Source organism: Syngnathus floridae, chromosome 14 (assembly GCF_059516105.1).
Source record: "Syngnathus floridae isolate MCC-2025c chromosome 14, RoL_Sflo_1.0, whole genome shotgun sequence".
Classification (NCBI taxonomy): Eukaryota; Metazoa; Chordata; class Actinopteri; order Syngnathiformes; family Syngnathidae; genus Syngnathus; species Syngnathus floridae.
Window position 1 is genome coordinate 11,621,032 of NC_142426.1, and position 17,477 is coordinate 11,638,508.

At 42.5% G+C, this 17,477-nt stretch overlaps 2 protein-coding genes across 2 annotated transcripts; both read left to right on the forward strand.

Moving 5' to 3' along the window:
• The first annotated feature begins 544 nt into the window (after nt 1–544).
• Nucleotides 545–6,356, forward strand: abhd8a (abhydrolase domain containing 8a). The gene is made up of 5 exons (XM_088397212.1): nt 545–821; nt 1,795–2,613; nt 3,028–3,198; nt 3,369–3,585; nt 3,660–6,356. The coding sequence occupies exons 2-5, from the start codon at nt 1,814–1,816 to the stop codon at nt 3,870–3,872; spliced, it is 1,401 nt and encodes a 466-aa protein (XP_088253338.1). The 5' UTR covers nt 545–821; nt 1,795–1,813; the 3' UTR covers nt 3,873–6,356.
• A 342-nt stretch (nt 6,357–6,698) lies between these two features.
• kdm4ab (lysine (K)-specific demethylase 4A, genome duplicate b) lies at nt 6,699–16,351 on the forward strand. The gene is made up of 22 exons (XM_088396817.1): nt 6,699–6,868; nt 8,011–8,171; nt 8,331–8,506; nt 8,613–8,727; nt 8,867–9,060; nt 9,130–9,179; nt 9,268–9,371; nt 9,451–9,588; nt 9,830–10,053; nt 10,167–10,330; nt 10,404–10,999; nt 11,254–11,368; nt 11,464–11,639; nt 11,891–12,101; nt 12,315–12,394; nt 12,968–13,023; nt 13,759–13,867; nt 14,170–14,361; nt 14,532–14,702; nt 14,775–14,894; nt 14,965–15,057; nt 15,149–16,351. The coding sequence occupies exons 2-22, from the start codon at nt 8,031–8,033 to the stop codon at nt 15,284–15,286; spliced, it is 3,363 nt and encodes a 1,120-aa protein (XP_088252943.1). The 5' UTR covers nt 6,699–6,868; nt 8,011–8,030; the 3' UTR covers nt 15,287–16,351.
• Nucleotides 16,352–17,477: the final 1,126 nt, after the last annotated feature.

Below are 17,477 nucleotides of genomic sequence, written 5' to 3' on the forward strand. Positions count from 1 at the left end.
CTGTCAAAATTAATTTAGTTTGCAGGGGTTTTTTGTCATCTCAGTACGACCGCCATGTAAATTAAGTGAGGGAAACATTTTTTGTGCAAAAAGATTTTTTGTCTCCTTTTCGCCATGTTATATTTAATTATATATAATATGTAAATATATAAATACTTTTGGTAAATACTTTACCCATCAGTACTTCTGCTTGTTAGTATAAGGCCAACAAAACCTACTGCACTGTTTCCATTCCATTCATTCATTGGCATGCGGCAAATACTGTCATGTGTACAGATGAGACATTGAATTATATTTGGGATTTGTCAGGTGTTCATTTATAAAATAAAGAAAGCACAAGGCTCATGGTAGCTTTTGCTTACTCCTCGAGTCCTTTGCTTGTGACCTGCACCCAAGCGCAAGAAGGGCTGCACTGCTTTCGCCAAGCCTTAGCAACAAGAAACAACACGCTTCTATTGGCCACAACTAAGCGCTTGGCTCGCTCCTATTGGCTCTTTTTGCTGCCTGTCAGGAGTGAAGCCGGCCCTGCGCAGAGAGAGGCAACGGGGCTGGGTGGTACTTCTGCCTTGGTGCGCAATGACTGATGCTGAGAGAAGGGAGAAGAAAAAAAACATTCCATTTCTTTCCAGATGTGCATTTTACCACAATCCAAACTGGGCATTTTTATGCATGCACGCTCTGTCGTCCTAAAAATTGTGATAGTCTTCATACAATGCTGATGCAAGGGTTTTTGCTTTTTTGCAGCATCAAATGCATGGTTTTGTCGGCCCTCGGCGGTCATCTGGTTGACTTCCAAACACCTTCATCAATCTGAGCAGAAGGTAAGAACACACAACATGATATATTTGAACGTGCAGTAAATATAATGCGGTCTAATGGTCTTCTGTGCAATAAAAGTCATCTGCAACAATATGGTGGCGCAAAAAAATAGCTGTTGTCATTTAGAAAACAATACGGCCTGGACGTTGTAAGATGGAATTTTCTCGTTTAATCTTAGAATGCAGTCCTATCATGCAAAATCCTGTTATGAAATTGCCTGCGTTGATTATATGCGGCGTGGAGGCGGTGTTGTTGTTGAGTCATCATAGCCATGCACATTTAACACGGTTGTTGCAAGATTATCACTGGCACCAGCAAGAAGTAGGTTAGCGTTACGCATTACTGAAAGTGCGCACATTTAGTGCCAAACTGCGCCATGCGGCAACATGTGTATCAATCTACGCTGGAGTAATAATAATAATGACAATAAAGAGCAGTACACGGTGAATCAGCTGTCAGACGCATCAACCTAAATATTATGCAGTGCAGACAGCACATCGTCTGTTTTTTTGAAGGGTTGATGAATTGGAATTGGAGCAGCATTTTGCTGTCTGCACACACGCACGCGCGCACACACACTTCCATATTCATACATGTGACATTGGAGTCAACTGTTGGGACGTTGAGTTCATTTTCGTCTTGAGTGACTCAGAGTCAGTTGTCACTTGTTATGCATTTATTTTGTTACCGTCTGTTTAAAAAAAAAAAAAAAAAGCAAATGGAAGCGCACTAGTAGCTGCTCTTAATCCCTTTTTAACTCGCAAATGATCCCAAATGTTATTTAATGATCCCAAATTTTAGTTTCCGGCTAAAATGTTTTTTTATTCCACCCCTACTCGGTGTTAAGATGAAGATGTAATAATCATAGTTAGTTAATACTCCATTTAAGTATCACAAATGCCATTGTTATCAATGGTCAATTAACTGTATTTATTTCTGTTTCCATTCGATATTTTTGACACAAATCATGTACAGTTTGCTGCAGGAAGTCACCATGCTGACCACCATCACAGAAGGAATACTTTGCTGCCTAACTGGGAAGGCCGCCCGTCTAGTTTTACCATTAGAGTCGACGGAGCCCTCCGATGGTTTCGAGTTCGTGGAGGTGAAACCCGGACGAGTCCTGCGAGTGCGTCACATCGTCCCCGAGCGTCAGCCAGTCGTCAGCAACGATTACGCCGCGGCCCGGGAGCAGAAAGACGCTGTTCACGACGAGCCTAAAAATGACGCTAACAGCGGCGTCCACTGCAAGAGGAAGATCACAGTGTATCGCAACGGCCAGCTGGTGATCGAGAATCTCGGCGATGTTTTGCACTCTGAGATCCTTCAGTGCCAGGATGGTGATCTGGAGCCGTGTAGTACTGTCGAAGTGGAGCTGGCTGACTATAAAGACTTGGCCTCGTCTCCGGACCCCAACCCTGTCCCCCCTCCTGTTCCTCCACCTCCCGGTGAGCAAAAGCCCGCCCCACCTCCCCGCCGCCGACGCAGGAAGCCTAAGCGCACCGTGCTGATCGACTCCAAGAGGGTGATCTCCAGTTGCAAGGGGACGCACTCGGACGTAGCCTTGTTCTTTGTGCACGGTGTCGGAGGCTCGTTAGACATTTGGAGCAGCCAATTGGACTTTTTCTCTCGGCTGGGCTATGAGATCATTGCGCCGGACTTGGCGGGGCACGGGGCCAGCACGGCCCCACAGATTGCAGCAGCGTACACTTTTTACGCTCTGGCGGAGGATCTCCGCGCTATCTTCAAGAGATACGCTCGTAAACGCAACATTCTCATTGGCCACTCTTATGGGTAAGTGCTTAGACCGCATCCAGCCAATCTACTCCTCAAAACTCATTCACTGCCAGCCCAGTCAAAATTGATTTTAGATTTTCATATCCATCAATGCTTACCAAAATAGTAAATACTCTCAAAATCTAAAAAAAACAGGGTTCGTAAATTGTAACAGTGATTATTTGAAAATGTAAACACGGGGAGGTACTGTATTTAAAGAAATGAAATGTTGCATGGAATAATATATCTTTATCCTAATCATCATAAATTAATTGCCAAGTATGACATGATACTGATATCAATATTGAGCAGGATAAAATTCTGATGACCGATTAATCGGCTAATCTTTCCAAAAGTTGTCTGATCCCTGGTTTAGCTTTGTTTCAAACCACATGATTTTAGTGGGTAACATCTTCACGCTATGTTTTACAGAGTGTCATTCTGCACATTCCTGGCCCACGAATATCCTGACCTGGTCCACAAGGTGGTTATGATCAATGGAGGCGGTCCCACAGCCTTGGAGCCCAGCCTCTGTTCCATCTTCCAACTTCCTTCATGTGTCCTCCACTGTCTGTCCCCTTGCTTGGCCTGGAGTTTCCTCAAGTAAGTTCATCTGCACCAACATTAGACAAGATTACAAAATGGGGATGTGGGAGAGCTCAATTTGACTTATTAGGCTTTGACACACAGTATAGCTTCTGCAAGTGGGGTGTTCATAATTGCCCAGTCATCAAGTCTAATTTTATTTATTTTTATTTTTTTTCAAATTCAAGAGCTGGATTTGCCCATCAGGGTGCCAAAGAAAAGCAGCTTTTGAAGCAGGGCAACGCCTTCAATGTGTCTCCATTTGTACTGCGTGCCATGATGAGCGGCCAATACTGGCCCGAGGGTGATGAGGTCTACCATGCTGAGCTCACAGTGCCCATCCTTCTGGTTCATGGCATGTGTGACAAGTTTGTGCCCATGGATGAAGACCAACGAATGGCAGAGGTAAATCGTCCCCCGGTGACACTGATTCAAAAAGAAACATGTGCATTTGGATTCACGTTGTTTCCCTTTTTTAGGTCCTCCTATTTGCCTTTCTGAAAGTCATCGAGGAAGGAAGTCACATGGTGATGATGGAGTGTCCCGACACTGTCAACACACTCCTTCACGAGTTCTTTCTATGGGAGCCCGACGTGTCCAAAAAAGACTGCGGCAAGACAGACATGGAGAAGTGTGTCGCATTCAGTGACACTCTCCGCATGCCGAGAATCAGCAAGTCCAATGACAAATAACCAATAAGGATTCCGGCGGGTTCTTGTCGAGGAATTATGAAGTCGATGGCCTTTTTGTGGCTGTTGTCAAAATGTTCTTCCGGCTGCTTCCGGGCTGAGAGCTGTTACATACAAGGCCACGTCTCGAGGAAGAGGGCGGCCGCTGGTGCTCGAAGATAAAGCTGGAATACTGGCACGTTGCCAAGCAGAGAACAAAGATGAGAGAAACTGATGCAAGTATAAAGTCATCGTGCATTTTTTTTTACTCACACCTATTTTTGTGCACACGACTGGAGGTTAAAAGCACTGTTACAAGTCACGACGAGTGTGTCGTGTGTCTCGGAAACAACTGCGATGTGCAAAAGTCATGACATGTGCGGATTTCCTTGCCTGCGTCTTTTATATTGTGTCAAATGCTGCAAGATTATACACTAAAAATGGACTCAAGCTTTCATGTCTGTTTGTCCAGTGGAAATTCCTGGACGGACATTTACGGGACATGTTACAAATTATGCAACGTTAAATTATAGTACAGAACTACCCAGACATATATTGCAACTCAGATATTATAGATTGGAAAATATTTTGAGCTGTTGCTGCTTAAATGACATATTGTCGCTGTCGTGTGGAAACCTACGTTTGCTCAATTCCTCATTTTTATCCTAAATTGATACTATTGCTAAGTCCCGATATGGGTCTATTATTCCTACAAGTTAAAAAATAGTATGCTCTCTTTAACGAGACAATTTCTAATAACTCAAAGAAATACGTAGTTTTATTCCGAAAGAAACGACGGTTTTACGATGATTCCGCCCGACAACGACAACCCCAAGGGTATGTTTGTATGTTATTTACCACATGGTTGCATGGATATTTAAAAGGGATCTACAAAACATGCTGTAGATATATATATATAAAATATGAACACATTAATTCCTTCAGTAAATAAAATTATTGAGGCAGTGCATTTGTGCAGAGCTGAGATTTTTGTCTTACCCAATGCTTTTTGCTTCAATCAAATTGTGTTATAGTGTATCTGTAAATATACAGTGATGCCTTGGGAGACTTTTTTTTCCTCCAGAAAAAGCCTTTGTTGGGATGGTTGAATTCAACTCACTTATTTGGCAGACGGTAAACAAGTCTTCAAAAAAGAGGCTTGTTATTTGCCACTTGTAGTTGAAGTTTATCGTCAAATCTAAAAGAAAACAAAGAAAGTTTTGTAGATTTTTGTGTATTTAACAGTCACATGAATCTGCTAGATGGGAAATGCCATGAATGGGCTAACGAAAAGCATCTATGTGGCTAACGCTTCAAATAATGCATATTTCAGCTCAAATGGCGCTCAAACAAGCAATATAACAATACAGTACTCACGAGGGTATATTATTTATCTTCAGCAAAAATATAAATGGCACTTAGAGTCAAAGGAGTGTCCTCGTGATTGTACTATACTGCCCCTGGTGGCCAAATCACATCCACCAGAAGGAGCTGCAATAATTTAGGGAAGAGGCACAAACTAATTCTTTACAATCGGTTAAATTATGTTATCACTGTATGATTTTAGAAAGTGAAATGGGAGACGTAGCTATTTTCCTTATTAACATGTTTTGGAATACGAGCATAGTCACAAAACAAAAGGAACTCGTCTGTCAAGGCGCCACTGTACATTACAATTTATTCTGAAATGCCACAAACAGCCGTCGTCCAACGTAATCATTTGTTATCGTAATAACCGCTTCAAGATGTTGTTTGTGGGTGTTTCTTTTTTTTTTTTTTTCGCGGACTATTGCAAACTCTCCAGTCCGCCGACGTGGTGGCAAGAAGAAAGAATGATCTCAGCCTTTTGCTCCCTCAAAGACATTCATTCATGAGTGTTGACTTGTCTCATAGTGGGACAGTAAAGTAAGAGTTCAAGTACAGAAAACCTTTATGATTGATCTCTGTCGGCAGTGGGCTATCATGGAAGGTGCTTTTGAAACTGGTTGTACAGTGCTTTAAATCAAATGAGTTAACCAAAACAAATCTTGCTTCTGGCACAATGCTGGTCTGTTATACAGTACAGTATATGTATTTGGACAGAGAGAGGACGCGACAAGAACAGTTTTATGCAACTAAATCAAAGTGGAAATGAGAGCAACTCAAATTGTTGCCTCTACATATGATTTCGTATTTATGGATTTACCCCCAAATCAACAATGCTACCAATGTAATGTTATGTGCTATGTGTCTATTTTGATGTGAAAGGTCAGTAAAAGTGTATGGACTTACAGGGTGCACATGTACTTCCTTCTCTGCTACAAGTGTGCATACTTATTGTTAGTGATTCAGTGCTATATCTTCTTGTGATTAACAAAAATGTATTAATGTGATTATTGAATTTATTCATGGGAATCATAAGATATGCACTGCTTGAATGTGGATGCATATAACAACAATCCACACCTTTGGAGTCACACTGTATGAATGTGCCTTTTCTGGCATGAAATAAAACTGATCTTCACAGTCTTGGGTGTTTCTGTTACATTGCTTTACTGTAAGAATTTGTTAAGTACAGTTAGTTCTCATTTTTAAAAGTATTATCGTTAATGTTATTTTGTAAATGATTTATTCTAGTTTTGGTTGTTTCGTTAGCTTTGGCTAATTATAATAAATTAATAATCACTATAATGAGTTAATAATCTCGATGTTTGCGTATTCGTTGATTCCACAGCCACGATGACTATTTTTCAATACTGTAAATTTCCCCATAACTCATTTCTTTCATTTTCCTCTCATATTTATAAATGAGATGTTTATCAGCGTTTTTTCAAGTATTCCGTGACCAGATTGGCTCAACGTCTCCCGTGCGTAATGTGGCAAACAACATCCCGCCAGGCATGCGCATCGGAGGCGGAGGTTCGGATTGCACTCTGTTGCCAAACTGCTCGTTTTCCTCATCGTGTATCGCTGCATGGATCGGTGATTACACAAAATATACAGCGCTGGTGACTATTATTTGGTCCACCGTGGAGTAAGAGGTAAGTAACCAAACGTCGCGTCTGCTTTCGACTTGACCACAATCGTGCAGCCCGTGAAGTTCTAAATGCTGATCTGTTAGCTTTGCAACGCTACAACGACAGCTAAAGCCTGTGCTTGCATCGGGGTGTAGTTTAATTCCTGGAACACTATTTATTGAGAAATAATCATTTACCCGAAAGAAGCAACATAATATATAGAGGGTAGGACAGCTGTAATGTGACATTTAGTCAAGACACATTGTCAGAACAACTCAATATTCGTCGGCCTTGTTTTTCGCTTTCTCTTTCGATGTAATGTCACTGGAAGGAGATTACCTCCTGGGAAGTAGCCATATCCCACGTAAGGTATCCATCCACTATCTAGCTGGTTTGCGATTGAACTGCGCATTAAAATATTGCAGGAATAGCTTTGCAAATGTGGTATATGCTAAAATAACAGGGGGAATAAATGTTGTTCATTGCAGGCGATGGAAATTTCTATTGCAATACATGATGATAGGGCGAGTTAGCATATGAGCTAACGCTAGCCGACAGATCGGATCGAGTTAAAAGACAAGCTCGTTTAACCAACCGGAGACGGCTGATGTGTTATCGCTTATAAAATAATAATAATATAGATATTGACAAATTATACAGTGCTTTTAAAGGGGCCGAAATACGGTTATTTACAATGTTTTTTATTTAGGAATAACTTGGGACATATTAGAAAGTAAATGTAAAGAAAGTAATTTTAAGGGATGCTTTGCTTATTCCGCTATTTTCAGCAAGGAGTTAATATTTTCTCTACTACTACTTTATATACTTTATTATTTTTCATGTACAAGTAATATCTTTAAAAACGCCCTTTGCTACTTGCTGTCGACTGAAAATGACATCAGTTGCACAAAGCCGTATTTTCTGGCTTTTGCTCATGTAACGTTGACAAGCACTGTGCTGTCTTGTATGCTAAAATTCAGGAGTAACGTACTGCAAGGTTCTTTCATCTTTAGTTCTTAGACTTAGATTCGACTTTATTCATCCCTTTGGAAGGCTCCCTCAGGAACTGTACGCTAAAAAAAAAACGTCAACAATAACCTGACAGCAAAGCAACCCAGTTTTTGTCATTTCTATGTGTGAATAAAAGTTCTCTTTGCTGGGTGCAGGAGTTGCCATCAGTTTTGGGATGGCTTCAGACACAGCTCCCCCAAACTGTGGCTCCAAGGGGATCATGACATTTTACCCCACTGCTGAGGAGTTCAAGAATTTCAGCCGATATGTCGCCTACATGGAGTCACAAGGAGCACACAAAGCAGGCCTGGCCAAAGTATGTGTTTCATGCTGATTAAATCTGTGCAATCATTGGACTTGATGTGACAGTGTTGATTTTTTTTAAGTACAATTACTATGTTGCACTGACATTTTTTTTTTGGCATAGTCTGCAAACAATCGTAGTGATCTTTTTTTCCCCCCCCCTCATGTCTAGGTGGTCCCACCAAAGGAATGGAAGCCGAGACATACATATGATGACATAGACGATTTGGTGATTCCTGCACCCATTCAGCAAGTGGTGACAGGCCAGTCGGGCCTTTTCACGCAGTACAATATTCAGAAGAAGTCAATGTCTGTTAAAGAATTCCGCAAGCTTGCAAACACCGACAAGTAAAACAAACACTTCCATTTCCCTTGTTTTAAATGTGATAGTCGTTCATCTGTTTGTTTGTTTTACCCGTGATTTAAAAAAAAAATCTTTTGTACATTTTTGCAGGTTCTGTACCCCTCACTATGATGATTTTGATGAACTGGAAAGAAAGTACTGGAAGAACGTGACATTTAATCCTCCGATATATGGGGCCGATGTTGGTGGCAGTCTATACAATCCAGTGAGTTGATGACAAAAGTCACTCTTTTGTTTTATACTCTCAAAGTTAAAGTCCTTCATGTTATACACACAATAAATCAGATGGCATGATGCAAACATAATAATAAATTTAACTCTTATGTTGTTGTGTTGTCTTCCAGGATATCAAAGAGTGGAACATTTGTCATCTGAATACCATTTTGGACACGGTGGAGTCTGAAAGTGGCATCACAATCGAGGGTGTTAATACACCCTACTTGTATTTTGGTATGTGGAAGACCACGTTTGCGTGGCACACTGAGGACATGGACCTCTACAGTATCAACTACTTGCACTTTGGAGAACCCAAATCCTGGTAATTGATAAATAAAGGCAACAAATGATGTTTCTTGAAAGTACAAATGACACATTTGGATGTCTGCAGGTACTGTGTCCCTCCAGAGCATGGGAGACGATTTGAGCGTCTGGCTCAAGGTGCGACACGAGTGGACTATTTATTAACACATTTACATTAAAGTGATTTAACAGTAACTTTTCCTAACATTCCACCTGGCTTCTCTAGGTTTCTTTTCTGGCAGTGCACAAACTTGTGAGGCCTTTTTGAGGCACAAGATGACCTTGATATCACCTTCAATACTGAAGAAATATGGCATTCCGTTTGAAAAGGTATGAAATAAGTCATTTCATCTCGCGAGGTCTTATCAAGAGGCATTTTTAAATGATCTTTTGTACCTGCTTTTCTTAGATTACCCAATATGCCGGCGAGTTCATGGTCACGTTCCCTTATGCTTATCATGCTGGCTTCAACCATGGTTTCAACTGTGCCGAATCCACCAATTTCGCTACACAGAGGTGGATTGAATATGGCAAGCAAGCAGTCTTGGTGAGAATTTTTAAACATGACCGTCAAATACTTCCACTTCATTTGCTGTTTGGCATAAGAGTGCCCCCCCCCCCTCTCTGTATCACAACAATTGCTGAATTTTTTAAAATTTTGAATGGCATGAAGGCAGTGAAACATCCCTCCCTGTACTCTACAAGTTCTCCAACATAGCATCATGGCTCTAAGAAACTGGAGAAGGTGGATAACTCAATTGTGCCCCACTTGTGCTTTTCTCTGTCAGTGTTCATGCCGCAAGGACATGGTGAAGATCTCCATGGATGTGTTTGTCAAAAAATTCCAGCCCGATCGCTACGAACTGTGGCTGGCGGGACGAGACACGGCGCCCATCGACCACTCCAGGCCCACGCCAGAGGCCAAAGAATTCCTGGGCGATTCTTTTAACATCATCTACAACACCAGCAGTTGTTCCGTTGATTGCGGATGGGATGACGTAGAGCGGAAAAGGTTTGGGACTCCATTTTGGTATATTTGCTATATTCACACAGTGAACAACGGTGGTCATGTCATGTCTGAAAAATGACCTTCCTTCAAGTCTCCTCAATATGTGTGATCTTTAGTCCACTGCAAAGAATTGAGACCAAGAGACACCGGGTGTGTCTTCAGCTGCCCGACGAAGTTGTTCCTAAAGATGCAGATGAGGAAATGACACCGTATGTCAAGCGGCCCAGACTGAATCTTTTGCCACCACGTATAACGTCGCAAGATGGCAAGCGAAATAAAGGTACGGTTACTTGTGCGTAGTTACGGGCCTTTGTTTGCTCTTTGCTTTAACAGCTGTTTGATTTCATTGACAGGCCCACCAAAGTTGGTTGTCACGCCAACAAAGCTGACCTTGATCGATCCGTTTCACCGCTTAAACACTTCCGATTCGGGGCACACGCCTCACTACAGCAAGACCCGTCCGCCTGCATTTTCATCCCATTCCCAAAACGGTCATCTGTCAACCTCGGCAACGTGGTCGAGCGCCACGGGGCAACCTTCCCGTAAAATGGGGGTGGCCAGCCTGCTCTTCCATCGGACCCTCACTCAAAAAGACATCCTGCAGGTGCACAACTACCCGCGAGCAAAACAGCCGGTTCACACCATGCTGCAGGTGCACAGCTACGCCAGAGAGCATCAACCGCGCCATCTCCAGCTCCCAGGCACCACGCTGCCTGCATCTCAGGCACCGGGCAGCGGAAACACTGAGTCGGATCCGCAATCACCAATCGCTCTCAGCGAAGTAGAGGTCGCACCAACGGAAAATTCCGCGGAGGACCACACGCCGGGAGTTTCGGTGTCCGTCGATGATCAGGACGCAACGGTGAAGGCCATTGCCAAGAGCAGCGCCGTTACACAGCCCACCCATGTCGACCAAGTGGAGATGCTGAAGAACCAAAACAAAAGAAAGGTCTGTATTGTTTAAATGCTCCTACAAAGGCATGCCTAGAAATTGGAATGAAAAATGAGATTAATCAATTAATCTTGGTCCTAGACAGAAATGAATATGAACTGTAAAGGATGTCATGCAATGAGGATGGATGGATGGATGGATGGATGGATGGATGGATGGATGGATGGATGGATGGATGGATGGATGGATGGATGGATGGATGGATGTTGTTCCCGGAGGTTTTGCCTTGCTAAATCTAATTTCACCACCAGGTGTCAGAAGAGCAGTCCTACTGTATGTCAGTGGTCACCAAGAAAAAGCAACAAGAAGCCCTCAGAAAACTTCCACGGCACCATCCTCTCCTCAGAGAGGCATACAGCGATGATGGTAAGACAAATAGATTTGGTTTGGATCTTTCAAAACACACTCCTCCCAAAATGTTCAGCATATTTATGACAATTCCACCTACATTTACTCTGTAGACGTGTACGTGGATGTGGATGTGGATCAAGAAGAGAAAGAGGAGTGGGCAAAACCACTTCGGCGGCTGTGGCAGTGTCGACCTTTAAGCCCCCAGGTGGAGTGGGAGTACAATAAGAGAATGGGTAAACAGGCTCCTTACTGTTCCATCTGCCTTCTTTTCTACACCCACCATCAGGTGAGCTGCATCATCTTAATCTACAGCATCAATTTCCTTTTATTTTTAAACTCAGTTTTGCTATCTAGAATGTAACATTGGAGTAGAATACATGATATAGATGATTTGTTTCATGATGACACTTGGTAACTCAAAAGCTAAAATCTCAAATTGTGTTTGTGCGCCTTAGCCACCAGGGGGCATCATATTGCTTGTTTCTGTACCGTCAATCTGTTATTAAACAAGAACATTTCTGTTTATTTCTTTTTTAGTCTGAAGCCGGCGACAGCAGTTCCAGTGTGACGTTGGTGAACCGCCAAGGTCACCAGTGGTCCAAACCCCTCATTCCTGAAATGTGTTTTAACACGTACACCAACAAGGCCACTGATAGCGGGGAAGGCCAGCTGTCCAACCCGCACATCACAGAGGACGGCTTCAGCCGGCTGGTCAGCTGCTCGCAATGCTGCGTCCGAGTACACACCAGTAAGCTCTTTTTCCTTTGAGTGTATCTTGGTTACACCCCCCAAGATAATTATTCATGAAAAGACATTTGAACACACACAGTAGTTGAAAGAAGCCTATTTAATTATTTACCATAAATACAGTGAAGAAAAGACCTGTTTTATTTTTTTTCCCCTTCTTCTAAATCTTAAGAAATGAACTGCAATGGAAAAAATGTGTTCTTGTCTGGCTCAGGTTGCTATGGTGTAACCAGAGACGAAGCAGAGCAGGATGACTGGCTGTGCGCTCGCTGCAAAGCTGATGCCACCTTTGAGGTTTGTCTGCCGGCCTTTCAATTATTGATTGTAAGCTGTTGTTTGGTTGATAAGCACAGTTAAGTTAAACACAGCGAGGTTCCACGTGAAGTTGCGTGACTATGATAGAAACCCAGACTGATCGCTTGAGGTTAAATTGCTGCCTTGTTTTTTATAGCCAAAAAAGTGATCTACTTTAAAAGGGACATGTTTTCGTCACTTTGAAAGTAAACTTGGCTGTGCTCCCTTTTTAGTCGTGCTGGGTGTGTTCCCTTCCTTTTTTGTGTTATTCTTAGTGGACTACATTGTTCCTCTTTTTGGTTTCAAATTGGATCTAATCTGATGTTATCAGCATTCCGTTTCATTTTTATGCAACAATCCGGAAATATTGCCCAATTTTTGTACACTCATGGACACGTCTGCCCGCCAGTGGGCAGTGCAGTTTAATTGCACCACTGATTTTCTTTTTAAATCCGTGACCCGAATAAATTTACGTCATATATATTTTTTTCATTTTAATTATTGAATCAGGATTATTTGTGGGGCTTTTAATTTTAGTTTTTAACAGCATCAACCCGCTTTTTCTTGCTCCAGGACTGCTGTCTGTGTTCTCTCCGAGGCGGCGCGCTGCACAGAGCCAACAATGACAAGTAAGTAATCCTAGCCATCCGATTGTCCAGGCACCTCATTAATGATGGATGCTTTTGATTTGCCCAACTCTGCAATTCAGCCCTTCTGATTTGTTTGACTTTGTCTGGTAACACGCTATAAGTGTAAAAGCAGCAAATTAATGAGTAGTGTAGTGCAGTGTGACCTTCTGTGTTTCAAAATCTGACGAATTGCCCTAAAGAGAGCCCCCCCATTCATATCTGCTATTTCAATCGCCACCAAAAGTGGCTTTTTGTTCAACTCATCCCCTCCCACCTCATCGCCTCCTGTCATGTGACTACAAATGATTCTAGCCTTTTTTTTTTTTTTTAGCTCTAATATTGCTCCTGTTTTCATAGTATGAATGCAATTACAAGTACACTTTTTGCAAGTTGCTTTCAGTCCAATGTTGAGGCTAAAATTTAACAAGAATTTGTTACCATTGACATGAAAAGTGTTTTCTGAACTAAAGATATTCTTACACCCTTGAGCACATTGAACCCAACCTTTGAGCACATTGAACTCACAATTATTGAGCTTTCACACTGGAATGAATGAATGTTATCCATTCCCTACCTCTAAACGGTACAATTTAAACCTGTTTAAAATATGTCCTGCAGTTATATTTGAAAGTGAAGTCTTACTGAATGTCGAAAATGTAGGAATGTTGCTGAATTTTGCACCCTGGACATTGTTCTGTTTGTCTTGAGTCAATGTCCTATTTATTTGTGTGGCAGGTGGGTTCATGTGCTGTGCGCCATCACTGTGCTCGAAGCTCGCTTTGTAAACATCACAGAGCGGTGTCCCATCGATCTGTCTGCAATCCCGCTGCCTCGCTTCAGACTGGTAAGAGAGGCCCGACGGATCCGAAATGACTCCAACCTTTTAAATAACATCAAAGTATATTAAAAAGTGCATATGATGTCATTTTTACTCCAGAAGGAAGCTGTTAAATGTCCCCCAAATTGCTGTTGTTGTGTTCAACACTCCCTTGAAACCTTTTTTTTTTTTTTTTAATCTTTCCCACGCTTGTTTCCTTTCTCCTCCTTTCCTTCCCCTTGCACTTGCACTTCCCTTCCTTTACCCCACTGCTTGAACCCTTTTCCCCTCTCCACCCCCGCCTGACGTGACTCTTTTGTCTTTGGCAGAAATGCGTTTTCTGCAGGAAACGGATGAAGAGGGAGTCGACAGGCTGCTGCGTGCAGTGCTCCCACGGACGCTGCTCCACGGCCTTCCACCCCAGCTGCGCGCAGGCCGCCGGCGTCCTCATGCACCCGGACGACTGGCCGTTTATTGTCTTCATCACCTGTCACCGGCACAAAGCCACTGGCATTATTGAGGTAACTGTCTGTCGCTGGCAACTAATACAAATGCTATTAAAAAACCTCCCAGAAGATGATAACTCCAAAGAAAGACTGTGGTTTCCCATTTCATAGCTAAATTCCATAGTTAGTCCACTATAGCTTTTTATTTTTTTTTTAAATATGAATCATCCTCTTGTGGTCCACAGCGTAATAAGGACTCCATGCGAGAGCTGTCAGTGGGCCAGAGGGTGATATGTAAACACAGAAACGGTCGTTACTACCACAGCGAGGTGGTGGGCCTGACCAGCGCCACCTTCTACGAGGTGGTGTTTGACGACGGCTCGTACAGCGACAACCTTTTCCCAGAGGACATTGAGGTCAGCGAGCGCCACACGTCAGGGGTCCATTCACTCAGTCCGTCTTGACAGCTAGCTGTTCTTTCCCTCCAGAATCGGGACTGTGCACGACTCGGGCCGCCTGCAAAGGGTGCCGCCGTGTCAGTACGATGGACTGACGGATTGTTGTACGGCGGCAAGTTTGTGGCGTCCCACTCCATCCCCATGTACCTGGTAGGACAATAATATTGCAGATGAATTGCAATGTCTTAGCCAGACAACTTACACATCGGCTGCCTTTCAGGTGGAGTTTGAAGATGAATCCCAAATTTCCGTCAAGCGTGAAGACGTGTACACCTTAGATGAAGATCTGCCCAAACGGGTCAAATCGCGATTAGTAAGTCTCAGTACTTTTACAACTCATGTCACGTACCAATTTGAACCCAGCTACCACAGTTTTATTTTTTTTTTCTTCCTTCCCTCAACAGTCGGTGGCGTCAGACATGCGCTTTGAGCTCTTCTCACAGGACGACGTCAAACAGAACTCCAAACGACAACGGGTCATCAACTCCCGTTACAGAGAGGACTACATCGAGCCCGTCATTTATCGGGCCATTATGGAGTGACGTCGGTTTGTCCTGCCTTCCTCCTGGCTCATTTGCTTCCACGGCCTGCCAGGTTTCATATTTATTAAGTACGGCTGGGACTTCAATGATTTTGTTGTGCTTTGAATCACACTCTTTCATATCAGGCTCTGTAAGATTTCCTTTTCCTTAATTTATTTTCGGGAGGGGAAGAAGCCATCAGCCAGCAATCAAGTAGGCCAAACGTTGCACTACTTATTGAGGCAAGATGTTTTTTTCCCGCCCCCACGTCAGCTATATGAAGCCATTTTTCTCATTTAACGATTTTTCATCCACTTGTGACTTTTAAGGAGCGTGCTATGAACAGAACTGCGGAGATGCCGAGTGTGTACCCAATCACTCTAGTAACTGTCTGACAAACTGTCACATCGCATTTGCCCAAAGAAATTCAACATTATTCATGGAGCGTGGCAACAAGGTTTTAATCGCGTTCCAATCCCATCCCATCGAACTTCATTACAATTTGTTTGCCATCAACTGTGACAACTGGAGAAATGTACTCTAGCCTTATCCCCCCCCCCCCCCCCATAAAGCCTACGGATTATTTTGGCTATGTTATAAAAATTTATGCGGGTGACTTCAGTTTGAGGAAATAAACTATTTTTGTCCTTTTCGCTATCTATAGAAAACATCAGAGGTATTTATATTTATTAAAACAATGGCAGGTTTTCAGGCACACTGTTAATAGCTTTCCAGCTAGTTGTTTTGGGTCAATTTACCTGGATTCACCTGCCACTGAGGAACACGTGGCCGCTAAAGAGCTAAACTTTAATCCTTTTTGTCTGGTGACTGCTAGCTTTAGATATCAAAATAAGAAAGTAGTTGTCCGGTCCCAAATGAAAAACACGGTGAGGGTGACATTCCATTTTAGTTAACTGCTGTAAGTACAAATAATACCTGTACTGCTTAGTGACTGGTCACTGTTTGGTTTCGAGCAAAAGTACCATTCAGTCGGTCTTTGTTAAACCCTCGACTGTTCGAGTAAAGTTTGGCATAAGAAAAACATGTTTGTGTGTCAGTGATTTTGATAAAATATATTCGAATTCAGCATGTTGCAGTGTTTCATGGTTTTTATGTCCAAATAGACATATTGTGCCCCCCCCAAACAATTAAGTACAAATTCTGTTCTTTGTGCCCCCACTTGTCTAACCCATATTCAGATGAATATTGATTGCATTCGTGAACTAGGAATTAAGCAGCGTCCATTTTGTCCCTTTCTGTCATCTGAAAATGACTTCACAGTGCCCGTGGGCTCAACTTGCAAACTTCACATGCCCAAACGTCAAAAACCGAGCTGTGGTCGGTCTTTGGCGTTTGGGTTTGGAATTTCGGAGGAAGCCCAAGCACCTGCATTCGACCCAAAGAAAGTTACTTGCATAAGGATTCCAGACTATCTCTGAAGGCAACACCTTATGGATAGATAGATTCACTCGCTTCATAAAGTTTTTCAAACCTTCCCACATGAGCAGTATTCGTTATGAGTGACATTAAAAAAAAGAGTCTTGCTTCAACACCTCCCCCACAATTCTTCCGGGGTTTTTTTTTTTGGGTATAGAATGCTGTTCTGTAACCTGCACACTTTATACACTGCACACAATAGCAGCATACCATAAGCATTATCTACAATCAGCACACAGCCTGACTGATAAATTCCTCTTCACAGCAACAGGGCGAAACTGCACGACATTAAAAAGAATGACAACGGTTCACTTGGCGTGTCAAGTGATGCTAGTTTTAGCATGAAGGTATTAGCCATTGCCTAGCTGTTGTGGCATTTGTGTAATTAGAGACTAGGTGTGCTTATGTGTGCTGTGACACATGTTTAACAATAGAAGCCAAGATGGGAATTTTTTTCTCCTTTCTTTTGCCTATATCCTTGTTTGTCAGGATAGACGTATTTGGTGAAGGCTTAGGGTTGTGGTTAAAATAAATACAATTGCAAGGGAAATAAAATGTAAGATGTTTAGTATTGCCAGGATTCCTACATAAATGAGTCGTTAAATGTGCCTTCTTGAATTTTAACTTTATTTTAACTAAGTGACAGATACATGACGGCAATATTTCAAAGTTAATCTGGAAAATGGGTACGGCGCAATATTTATTGTGAAACCTTTTGCATTTTTTTTAATTAAGAGGAAGTCAAAATGATGAGCTTGTTTTATCCTGAATATGT